General features: G+C 37.2%; 1 protein-coding gene across 1 annotated transcript in view; it reads left to right on the top strand.

Annotated features, from left to right (window-relative positions):
- Positions 1–342: 342 nt before the first annotated feature.
- The window catches only part of LOC126267864 (conserved oligomeric Golgi complex subunit 7), a 68,598-nt gene continuing 55,499 nt past the window's right edge, over positions 343–13,441 (top strand). Inside the window, exons 1-4 of the mRNA XM_049973177.1 lie at positions 343–494; positions 2,785–2,874; positions 2,966–3,046; positions 10,219–10,323. Of these exons, the coding sequence (XP_049829134.1) occupies positions 492–494; positions 2,785–2,874; positions 2,966–3,046; positions 10,219–10,323 (279 nt within the window). The 5' untranslated portion in view covers positions 343–491. The remainder of the gene's footprint in view (positions 495–2,784; positions 2,875–2,965; positions 3,047–10,218; positions 10,324–13,441) is intronic.

Genomic DNA, 13,441 nt, shown 5'->3' with positions numbered 1-13,441 from the left:
GAGTAATTATATGACAATATTAATTGCAACATGCCACTGACCTCTGATATTTCTGAAATATATAACTTCTTTCTTTAATAATTTCTTAAAACTTATTTCTATTGTTTCTTCAGTTGATACAGTTGTAAATTAAGTTAGCTATATCAAAAGAAGCAAACGTAGCATCTCCTAATATTTCAATATCTTTAATTTTAGTCATTAAATCAATTCTATTCTTAATTAACTACGGCATATCAAACGTATTGTTCTGCTTCGGAATTTCGTTCAATTAATACACACATTTTGTTGATCGTCAGTTAGCATTTGATATCGTAATAATTTTAAAAATCGAAAATCATTACGCGATACGTGTCGATCTTATCGATGTCTACGTGGTCGAGCGTGGTAGTGATGCGACACTTCAAAATCACAACAAACAATGCTAAGCTTCAAATGTTGAAGACAGTTGTTAGCAGACATCGCATATCCCTGCAAAAGCGTTGCATACAACAATGGTAATGTGTAGTGTCATTTCTGTTGCACAATGTGCATTTTAATACGCCTAGACAAATTGTATACTTTTGATCTTTGAATTGTTCGGCGCATTATTCAGACATCTGTACTTTACCCCGCACCAAAATGCTAGCATTGTATTCACGAAGGGATGGTATGGCTGTGTTTTGACTTTGACACATTGGATTAGGTAGCCTTTGTTTGCTGCCGTTGTATGTGTTGTATCACAGTAAGGGATTGTTGCATCAAAGTACAAATCATGCATTTCGCCCATGGTATGCTGTGTCACACGATAAAATACACACATACAAACTGTGCCCTTAAAGTTAAGAATTCATGTGTAGGTACAAGTATCTGATTACATACGTATTTCTATAATCTTGTGAGAAATAGTATCATTGATTGCATCGTCCTCAACTTAATACTGGTCTAGTTTGACAAGGATGGAGAGGAGGAACTCTTATTAAATTGATTAATTATCAAATTACTACTTCACTTGCCAGCATGTATCACATTCAGAAAATGTTACCGTATGTAACTATTGTTAAACTGTTTAAAACTATTTGTGTTATTGTAACTTACATTTGTATGAAATACTCTGTCGTTTTTTCTGCACTACCCTCTTGAATTGAATGGATGTGACATAATACTAGGCCCGCTCAAAGAATTCTTAGCAATTTTGCTGATATCAAATCTAATCGTTTTATATGTTTGAAGGCAGTTTTGCTGCTGCAGAATACTTCATCTAGTGCAAGTTATTTCTTTATGACATATAATATGACAACTGAATAGAGTGTTACATATTTAATTTATGCACACGATAGTTTGCACTTGTATATTGTACAGCATTTAGTTCACACCATAATTAAATTACTAAATTATTTACACTATTACATATGATTTCCTTAGCATTATAGAAGGCCTTTCTTTTTAGCCATGATTCCACCATGATATTAAATTTATTGTGTGGGAATATCATCACCTTTGGCCGTATTTTGTTCAGAAACTCCTTTCCAATGTGTGCAAAGCTATTCTTAGTCTTAAATAGTCTAGTCCAGATTTCTGTTACTGGTTTCGTAAGCCTGGACATTAGCTGTAGTTTATATAAATGTGATTCTCTGTATCATAGACAAAAATTTGAATTTATAACAAGCTGGGAACAGTAAGTAGTTTGTGTTCGGTGAAGTATTTTTTGCAAGAAGTGTTCTGTAGACCAAAAGTGTATTGGATTACTTTCTTCAGCCAGAGGAAGACTTTATTAGTTCCAGCAGAGTTTTCCCAGAGTATCTAGCCTATCAGCCCATAGTTCACGTGTGAATGAAAAATTGCTTAATAGGCAATCAGGAGTAGGTCTTCATTGATACAGTTCTTTAATTTTGTTATCCGGTACACCACTCTTGATAATTTATTGCAAACTTTTTCTGTTTGGATATACCAACAGAACTTATTGTCGAGATTGATACCTAAAAGTTTCATTGATGTTTCCTTGAGATTGTGTGGGTCAGTATCAGGATTCAGGAGGGAGAAAAGTAATGTTGGGTTTTACTATCATTTAATTTTGCTGTATTGTCCTTGAACTATTGAGTTGCCTGTTTCATCAAGAAGGCATTCTTTTATACTGTGACCTTTTCGTATATATGACGTTATGAATGTGGAGTCATCTGTTTCTCAGATGAGCAACTTTGATGAAAGTTTCTCAGATGGCCAGTGTAGCATAATGTCAGAATTGTATTAGATAGTGTTTAATGCTATTATGGACTGTAAAACATTACATCTTGCTTGTGCCTTCTTTTAGCTGTTAGAATTACTCATAGACTATTAATCATCATTTTTTCTTGGTGCAGTTGGGGGGTTTAGTGTTCCATAAAACACCTGGAAAAATACGTAGGCGTATTTGATGAGTTGTTGTTGCAGCATTCCCTTTCACATGTGGGACAATCAATTTTACACTAACAAAACATTGTCTTGGCAGAGGTTATAACACCTCAAAAAGGTGAAGTTATCTAACTCGTAAGCTTTCTCTAACAGAGAACTGTCTCTCACTCCGTACTATCACCCACGTCTATAAAAGGCCTTTGTGTTGACAATTCATTATACATTGTTTACTTCATAATCTAGATAAAAGCTGTGGTTCTTTTGTGTTATTTTTGGCAATTCATATTAAAAATTAAGTTCATATTATGATGGAATTAGTGATGCCATGGCATTTCCATGGAGGTATTTTTCATGAACATTTGATGGTGTGCTGATGGCTAATTACTACTATAATTTAATATTTTCCTTTTCTTTTAGGATATATCAGCATTTTCTGAAGACAGTTTTGATGTTAAGGAATGGATAAACAAAACATTTCGACGGGCAGAAGCCCAAGAAAACAGAGATGTAAGTCATGGAATTATGTCATAAGTTTGTATAAATTCTGACAGATCTCTGTCTTTTGTGTCAGAATGTTAATTTATTTTAACATTTCCAGGCATTTGCATCTTCATTAGTCATGAAACTGCAGCTGTATGTTCAACAAGTCAACAGTGCTTTGGAGGACACAAGTCAGCAGGTGACATAATTTATTGTTATTGAGGTGGTCATTATCCTATATAATTAAAAACCTTATATACATTTGGTTGCCTGGAAAGTACAATTTGTTGATGAGAATATTAGGTATACTGCACACTCGGACATTCTTGATTTTGTAGGGCTTAAATAGCAGTTTCATTTAGTTGGGATCTTTGCATTCATGGTGCCATTACATTAGATTTACTTTCATTCCAATTGATATGTAGTGAGGAGGTCCTCCAGGATGTAGAACATGTCAGAAAAACAACAATAAATGACATATTTACAACTCGAACAAATAAGCTAATGTACTATTCCACTGGTCCCAAGTGGCATGGTCGTCATTTTTTAATGAACGGTATATGAAAGAATCATTTTACAAATACTAATGCACTGAATTTAAAATAAAAAAGTTTTTTTATTTATCTATAAGGTAATAAATGTGTAATACAACTACTAAATGTGTTTATAAAGTCATGACAGTATAAAATCAGCATATTGTTGGATGATTAAACAGTGGTGGTCATTATTCAGTGATATGACAGAGACAATCATCCAAAGCAAAAAAAAAAAAAAAAAGTCTAGTAAATAAGGACTAATTCTTCTACTGCAAGCTCTTGCTTCCCACACTTTGAGGTGGTAGTATGGACCAAAACAAGAAAAAAGTCCAGCAAACATTGGCTCTAAATATCACATCTTAAGAGCTAAGAGTACTTTTTCATCCTCGCTACTGTGTAACTCGTCTTCTACTGAACAAGTGTTCATGGCTGTAAAGGTATCCATTTTAGAGCCCATGTTTACTATACATTTTTGCTTTGAATGATTGTTCATGTCATATTCCCAAATATTGATCGTTACTCATGGGAAACCCTGTATAAAGTCCAAAACATGGAAATATAAGTTGAAACTGCGATTTTACTGTGACCAGTCATGATTTATTTTATTTCCTTATGCACTTCAGAGGTTTAAACATCCATCACTTGGTTGATTTACGTGAATTAATACAATATGTGTGTATTGTGTTTTCAAAGATGAACAGAAATGAAACAGCCACATTGCATATGAGTTGGGCAATTATTTTCGTAAATTTACTGAATGGTGGATGTTTAAATCTCTCAATCATCATCATAATCAACAACACTCTGTCTTTCATAGTTAAAAGTTGGTGACCCATTTCACATTTCTCTCCATTTTTCCTGGTCGTTTGCATCTTTGAGTAGCTATCCCTATGTTTGGTGTGTCTTCTTGTTTATCTGACTTCTCCATCATCTTGTTGGTCTTCCCAGCACTCTTTTTCCCATCGACTTTGCCTTGGATGATTATCTGTTTCAATTTATCATCCTGTCGTAGAAGTATGTGACCAAAGAACTGCAGGATTCACTGGAAACATATATTGGACAACCTATTCTCTACCATGAGTTCTTGAAGGATTGATTTGTTGGTCCATTTCTCTATTCATGATGTTCTCAGCAGCCTCCTGTTTGTCTTCATCTCAAAAGCATCAGTTCTTTTGCGGTCCCCTTCAGTTATTGTCCATGTTTCAGCACCATAAAGGAAAACTAGAAACACCAGATACTTCAGCACTCTCAATTTAGTATGCCTGGTTAGGACTCAGTCTTTCCACATCACTGTCAGCTTTGATGCATCATCCCTACCCAGAGCAACTCTACATTGTATTTCCTGTGTAGAGCCACCGTCTTTCTGAAAGACAGGAAGGGCAACAGCCGCAAAGGGTGCGGGGCAAAGTCAGGACATGCGGGGACCAAGCAGCAATCGGTATTGTAATTGTAAACTGTTGAAGCTGCGTTGGTAAAGTACTGGAACTTAAAGCGCTGATAGAAAGCACTGAAGCTGAAATCATTATAGGTACGGAAAGCTGGCTGAAGCAAGAGATAAATTATGCCGAAATTTTTACAAAGGCACAAATGGTGTTTAGAAAGGATAGATTGCATGAAACCGGTGGTGGCATGTTTGTTGCTGTTAGTAGTAGTTTATCTTGTAGTGAAGTAGAAGTGGAAAGTTCCTGTGAATTATTATGGGTGGAGGTTACACTCAACAACCGAGCTAGGTTAATAATTGGCTCCTTTCACTGACCTTCTGACTCAGGAGCATTAGTGGCAGAGAGAAAATCTGGAATACATTTCACATAAATTTTTTCAGCATGTTATAGTCTTAGATGGAGATTTCAATTTACCAGATATGGACTGGGACACTCAGATGTTTAGGACAGGTGGTAGGGACAGAGCATCGAGTGATATTATACTGAGTGCACTATCCGAAAATTACCTCGAGCAATTAAACAGAGAACCGACTCGTGGGGATAACACCTTGGACCTACTTATAACAAACAGACCCGAATGTTTTGACTCTGTAAGCGTAGAACAGGGAATCAGTGATCATAAGGCCGTTGCAGCATCCCTGAATATGGAAGTAAATAGGAATATAAAAAAAGAGAGGAAGGTTTATTTGTTTAGGAAGAGTAATAGAAGGCAGATTTCAGACTACCTAACAGATCAAAACGAAAATTTCTGTTCCGACACTGACATTGTTGAGTGTTTATGGAAAAAGTTCAAGGCAATCGTAAAATGCGTTTTAGACAGGTACGTGCCAAGTAAAACTGTGAGGGATGGGAAAAACCCACTGTGGTTCAACAACCAAGTTAGGAAACTACTGTAAAAACAAAGAGAGCATCACTGCAAATTTAAATGCAGACAAAACCTCTCAGACAAACAGAAGCTAAACGATGTCAAAGTTAGCGTAAGGAGGGCTATGCGTGAAGTGTTCAGTGAATTCGAAAGTAAAATTCTATGTACCGACTTGACAGAAAATCCTAGGAAGTTTTGGTCTTACGTAAAATCAGTAAGTGGCTGAAAACACTCTGGTATGATGATGGCATTGAAACAGAGGATGACACGCGTAAAGCTGAAATACTAAACACCTTTTTCCAAAGCTGTTTCACAGAGGGAGACCACACTGCAGTTCCTTCTCTAAATCGACAAAAATAGCTGACATTGAAATAAGTGTCCAAGGAATATAAAAGCAACCGAAATCACTCAACAGAGGAAAGTCCACTGGACCTGATGGGATACTAATTTGATTCTACACAGAGTACGCAAAAGAACTTGCCCCTTTTCTAACAGCCGTGTACCGCAAGTTTCTAGAGGAACAGAAGGTTCCAAATGATTAGAAAAGAGCACAGGTAGTCCCAGTCTTCAAGAATAGTCGTCGAGCAGATGCGCAAAACTATAGACCTATATCTCTGACATCGATCTGTTGTAGAATTTTAGAACACGTTTTTTGCTTGCGTATCATGTCATTTCTGGAAACCCAGAATCTACTCTGTAGGAATCAACATGGATTCTGGAAACAGTGGTCGCGTGAGACCCAATTCGATTTAGATGTCATTTTCCTTGACTTCTGGAAAGCATTCGATACAGTTCTGCACTGTCGCCTGATAAACAAAGTAAGAGCCTACGTAATATCAGACCAGCTGTGTGGCTGGATTGAAGAGTTTTTAGCAAATAGAACACAGCATGTTGTTCTCAATGGAGAGACATCTACAGACGTTAAAGTAACCTCTGGTGTGCCACTGGGGAGTGTTATGGGACCATTGCTTATCACAATATATACAAATGACCTGGTAGATAGTGTCCAAAGTTCCATGCGGCTTTTCTCGGATAATGCTATAGTATACAGAGAAGTTGCAGCATTAGAAAATTGCAGGAAGATCTGCAGCGGATAGGCACTTGGTGCAGGGAGTGGCAACTGACCCCTAACATAGACAAATGTAATGGATTGCGAATACATAGAAAGAAGGATCCTTTATTGTATGATTATATGATAGCGGAACAAACACTGGTAGCAGTTACTTCTATAAAATATCTGGGAGTATGCGTGTGGAACAATTTGAAGTGGAATGATGATATAAAATTAATTGTTGGTAAGGTGGGTACCAGGTTGAGATTCATTGGGAGAGTTCTTAGAAAATGTAGTCCATCAACAAACGAGGTGGCTTACAAAACACTCGTTTGACTTATACTTGAGTATTGCTCATCAGTGTGGGATCCGTACCAGATCGGGTTGACAGAGGAGATAGAGAAGATCCAAAGAAGAGCAGCGCGTTTCGTCACAGGGTTATTTGGTAACCGTGATAGCGTGACGGAGATGTTTAGCAGACTCAAGTGGCAGACTCTGCAAGAGAGGCGCTCTACATCGCGGTGTAGCTTGCTGCCCCGGTTTCGAGAGGGTACATTTCTGGGTGAGGTATCGAATAGTTTGCTTCCCCCTACTTATACCTCCCGAGGAGATCACGAATGTAAAATTAGAGAGATCCGAGCACGCACGGAGGCTTTCCAGCATTCGTTCTTGCCGTGAGCCATACACGACTGGAACAGGAAAGTGCCCTCCGCCACACACTGTTGGGTGGCTTGCAGAGTATAAATGTAGATGTAGAAATAGTGAGCCTCGGTAGACAAAAGTGACTAACTTTTTCATATTCTGGGAGCACATCAGTTGCTGATGTACCTGATTGATGTCGAAGTATCATGATCTTGTTTTTTTGTTATTATTATTAATTGACAATTCAAGTTGACATTCTTTCACAGAACTGTGAGTGTGATATTGGTATTGTGTGGGGGGGGGGGGGGGGGGGGGAGGAACAGCATCCCTGTTGTTAATTTGATTTATGCAAGTTGGCAGCTGAGCAGCAGGAGTTTTTTGTACTCTGGTGCTCTGCTCATAGGAGCACATGTTTAATAGAGAACTGTGACCCTAGAAGCTAGTTCATGGATTTTTCCCATTTAGTACCATTGGGTTTCTCGAAAGTCGTGTTAGAATGTCTTAATCTGTCTGTTTAGTGTTTCCTATACGTTAGGTGGCAGGATTTCAGCTGTGTAGGCTGTGAGGTAGACTGTGAAATTTATGTCATTACAGTGAAGGAATACACAAACTCATTGCATGCTATTATAAAACCCTCAATAGTAAAATTTAGAAAAATGGTGAAAGATATGTAAATTTGCTGGTTTATACTATTTGAATCAATGTTGCACACCATTTATTCAGTTTATTCACTGCTGACCACATACAGTAGAATAGGTTTGAACATTAAATATTCAATTAAGATTATTTTTTACAGTGAAGTTTTTAGAAGTCCAAACTTACCCTCAAGAAAGAACATCTGTTTTTGACTGATACAAACTGCTTTCTGTTGCTTAGGTACTACACGATTACATCCAAAGATGGTTTTTGTTCGACATAATACGTCAGGTTTGCAAGTAGGATGTTAAATGGTATACAGCCCAAGACTTTGCTGAGATTACAAAATACAACTGATACTAGATCCCAATGTTCAAATGCAGTTAACTCATGGTTAACAATTTAAGTGATAGCAGCAGTTGTATTTTTGCCATGCTGGAATCCATACTGTGACTGTGTGCTGGAGAGGAGATCATGCTTTCCAAAATAGCTATTTAGCTGCTTGCACATTAGATTCACTAAAAGTTTGGAGAAAATTTGTACACTAGAAATTAGTCACTAGTTTTGAGGCAGATGTGTATCCCCCTTTTTAAAGGTTGGTGTCACTGAGCAATTTTGAGTGTACCAGGGGAAACTTCAGATTATGAACACTTATTAAATATAATAGTAAGAGTTTGACAGATGGTATGTATTAGTTTTTTTAATCACATAATTGGAGAGCCAATAACAGTCATAACGCTGGAGTATGAGAATCTTGACACAGCTTTTGTAATATTCTTGGGGGTGACAACAACCCAGTGAAAGGCATACCCCTTAGGTGACTCAGCACCAAGAGGTTCTACAGCACATTTTGATTAATTTTGTGCTCTCAACCTACTCACAGAGATTATAAAGTAATCATTTACTTCTTCAGGATCCAGTGCTCCTTTTAGCTGATCAAACTAACATCAGCTAATCTGTCAATAAGTAGAATAATATATTCGTTTTTCTGGTCTCTTAACCATTTAGCATTAGACTTCATGCAGGCTAATGTGTCTGACTCTGATCTTAGAAAAATATTAAAATTAAGGGTCTATGGTCTGCTAGTGCGCTACTAACTAGGATGAAATAATTAATATCTCTGAAAAATAACTGTAATATTCTCCAAGCAGGCATTATACCATGTAGGTGTGTAGTTTCTACAGTGAATATTTAGGGATCTTAATATGTTAAAAAAAATTCTTGAAACATATTCATCCTTGTTGGTCATGTCAGTGTTGAAATTGCCACAAATAATGACGTTTATCTTAGTTTTCAAAATTTTCCTCATAATCAGTTCAACATTATAGTATCTCTAACAAATATTAGTGCATCTCCATTCTTTCTTTCACATCTACACTTTATTTCACCAACAGTCTAACTTTGAGGAATATAATATTCTACCTGATCTGTCCTCCAGTGTTCTGTTACACATGCAACATCAACATTTTCAGCGTTGCAAAAATGTTCTAATAATTTATTCGTAATGAAGCAAATGTTCGTTTGATCTACAGTACCAGATTTAGGTTTATTGTTTATTGCCTCTAAACACTCACTCTTTAGATTGTTACTCATCCTGAGGAGTTTATTGCCTGTCAAGTCACTGTCTTTTATTCTAATACATTTCCGTTATTATTCAAACCACTACGTTCATAGATAGTGTTATTCTGTTCAAGTCTTTCGTGAATTATATCACTGTCACAATCATACACAAACTTTTTTCCTTCACAGTTTAGGTGGAAGACATGCTTGGTGTGAAGGCTATGCAGCAGGTTACTAATATGGAGCACATCACAGTTTGCATATTCAGCTCACAGTTTCTTTATTTTAATATTTGTCCTTTGAATTTCGTTATTTATGTGTGAACTATAGATTATATTGTGCCTATGTGGCACTGTAGTAACTACTGTCTTTCTTGTTTTGTTCTGTTCTAGACAGTTCTGCGGAGCTTTTGCACAGACATCTGCTTCATTTTTTGCTACATCATTGGACCCTGTTACTCTTACTAGCCTTTTAACCTGACGATCACTGCTTATTATTATTATTATTATTATTATTATTATTATTATTATTATTATTATTATTGGCAACAGAATCTACTTTCTGGATTACTGTCCTAGTTCATTACTGTTATGTTATCGTATTTTCATTTGTAACTTCCCATTTTACAATCGTTTACAGATACTGCAGAGTCTGCCACGAATAATGCGAGATACAGAGATTTTACAACAGGAAGCCATGCTGCTACGGGAGAAAATGAATGCTGTGAAGAAAGATATTGAAAAGGTAAGTAATGCAGCTAACAAAAGTTAGGAGAGAAAGAGTGGTCCTGCTAAATTAACTTAACTGTTATTATTGATATCCTAGCCAGTAATATCAAATAAACTGCTTTTGTGCTCTTCCTATCCCATTGTGTCCTCTTTCCAGTAATATCAAATGAACTACTTTTGAGCTTTTCCTGGCCCATTATGTCCTGTTTTTCTTCCTGTATCAATTTCATTGTTTCACATTTGCCCTCCCCTTTTCATTGCGGCTGGCAGCACATTATTCACAGAATGACTGCTCTGTGATTGCATAAATGTGAGGATCAGTTTTACAGTGTTTAATGATTGTGTGTTAAGTTAAATATTCTAATCAAATGCCATGGCAGTTAAATGGATTTGAACACTTACTAAATCAACCTGTGTGTTGAAGAAAAATACATTCTGCGTAGTAACAGTCTTACAGAATCTCAACATTCAATGTCCTGAAATCATAAAGAAATTACAGATGGAATATTAATTCAGATGAAGGACGGCTAAACAATGAAACACCTGAGTTAGTTGGCTGAATGCATTCAAAGCCCACTGAAGTGTGGGTCATGTCCTGGGTGGAATATAAATAATGGAAGGAATGATGGTGGCAACTCACTATATAGCTTAGGCATTGAGCAGTTGATGGGCATATAAATGTGATAGAAACGGAAGCTAAACTTTCAGACAGTGTCCTCCCTCAGGCCTATCATTAAAATAAAACACTTTTGGGACGATCATAAAGTTTTAATTATTGCATTAAAAGTTTGAAGTTACATAATTAATACTTTGCTTGTTTGCAGATACATATCCAAGGTCTTAGTAAACATTAAAAACATCTGGCACAATAGAGTAGCAACCCACCAAGGAGCCAAAACAAAATGCCACAGCCAATTGATGAAGGGGATTATTGTAATTAATTTTCTGTAGCTGTGGAAATCTTGCAGCTGTGCCAGGCCAATACCCCTAACTAAAGAAGTCATCTGGACTTCTCGCCACATAAACATACACAGCTACAATGTCTTGGACAGCTATATTGTCCCTGCATTGTGGCTTGACTGTAGTGAGCAGTTTCCGGGAGGAGTGGTCGAGGGGAAAAGAGAGTTGGGGAATGGCAGGGAAGGGTGAAGGGAGTGCAGACTGATGGTTGGAGAGGAGAGGTACCACGAGAACAGTATGGGAATTTGGCACCAGTGAATTTTTACTGATGCAGGCAGAGTATGTTGAGAGTGACACATGGTGAAGTGGACAAGTGGAATGGGATAGGAACAGAAGCAGAGGAAGAGGAAGACTAGAGAAACTACTACAGCTTCAGATTAATTGAGTGAAGAGGGAGGCATGAGAGGGGTGAACTTGGGTGTGCTACAGGGGCTGTTATGATGTGCAACTAAGAATGCAGCTGTTTGGTGCATTCTGTACAGAGAGAGGGAGAACTGGAGAATACTTTGCAAAACTACCAGCCACTCCAGCTTCATAACTGGCAATGCTGGGGTGAGCACCACACTGGATTCCTGTTTCTGCTTCTGACTACCCCTACAAAACAATTATATGCTTGAAAAAAATGTCATTGTCACTTTTAATGTACTACTTGTCATGGTTGGGTTATGGCACCCAAAACAAACTCTACAGTTGTTAAGTATCCTCATCATACATAAACTAGTATGAAAATCAACTCTAGATGTTCTGTGCTCACAGACAGACATGGCAGCATGATGCTAATGTGTGAAGTGTCGTGCCACACTACTACTTTGTCATTCCGCACCCCCCTCCCCCAACCTGCTTTCTATGTGCACAACACCCCAGCAGGCATTTGGGACAAGAGTATTATGGGAGCAACAGGTGTATTGTAAGTACAAATTACATATATGAAATTAAGGGAAATTGGAATTTGGAGAGGGTGTTGTTTCAATGGCGTGGGTTGTAAAACACAGCATCATTAGTGCCACTGGGTGCTCAGTTTTGCTCCTGAGCATTGTTTGGATGTAGTGATTTAGGTGGACAGCTTATTTTTTTGGCAGAAGTTTCAGCAGATTTGGTACATAGTATTACTCCTTTTGCAAGTGGCTCTGCCCTGATAAAGTAGGTTATGCCTCTGGCATGCAGGTAGAATAGAACGTGCTCTGATGGAACTGGAATAACATGTGCTCCATGGGTACATAGAGTAGGCCTTGCACCTGTGACTTTCAGTGGGATGTAACTTGTGGCGAGGGGTTGGGACCAGGTGTATATAAGGTTGGACAGAAATAGTTTGTAGATTGTTTGGGCAGCAGAAAGAAACTTTGGGAGAAGTGAAAAGAATGTTCTTCGTTTCAGAGCACAAAGAAATTGAGTCAAAACTATCCATAGTCACTAGACTGTAGTGAGAAGCAATATGCCATCTAGTACCGTTTGCTAATGATGGTCTTTGCTGACAGTCACAACCCTTCAAGCCTAAAGCACAAATATGTACTTAATTATTAACAGATTTCTTGTGTTAGCACAGTGAAAAATACATGCATAATAGCAAATATGAAGAGGCAGAGCAGGAACAAGGAATAAGAAATGAATATTACTTTCATTATATGCAACTGTAATTGTCAGAAACTGCTAATAAACGTACATTTCATAGCCAGGGAAACGATTGTATTGTATCTGTGAATTAGACAGAACAGTAACTAATCTGCAGAGAAGCTTGAATGTTGGAATAATTTTTATATCTGTTGTGTTTATTGTATATTGGCCATGATATAATTCAGAGCAACAGAAAAGATAATTCCGTCATTGCTCTAAAAGTATTCTGACTTGAGAACAAACTACCAAACGATTAAATTTGTTTTTGATGTTAACAATTTTCTCATGTTAGGTAATACTTTTCTTACTATTGCCAATATATATTTTCTATCTTCTCTACTTTAGCCCTCATCAATTATTTTTGTGCCCAACTAGCAAAAATGTCAACTGCTTCCTGTGTCTTGTTCTCTAATCTAGTTCTGTCAGTATCACCTTATTTAATTTGATAACACTTGATAACTGTCAATTTAATTTTGTTGATGTTCATCTTATAACCTTTTTTTTTCATTTAATTAACCATTCCATTCAACTCGTCTTTTCCAGGTCTTTTACTGTCTCTGACA

The sequence above is a fragment of the Schistocerca gregaria genome, chromosome 1 (genome assembly GCF_023897955.1).
Source record: "Schistocerca gregaria isolate iqSchGreg1 chromosome 1, iqSchGreg1.2, whole genome shotgun sequence".
Taxonomy (NCBI): domain Eukaryota; kingdom Metazoa; phylum Arthropoda; class Insecta; order Orthoptera; family Acrididae; genus Schistocerca; species Schistocerca gregaria.
The sequence above is the reverse complement of the archived record's forward strand: the minus strand, read 5'-3'. Positions and strand labels throughout refer to the sequence as shown.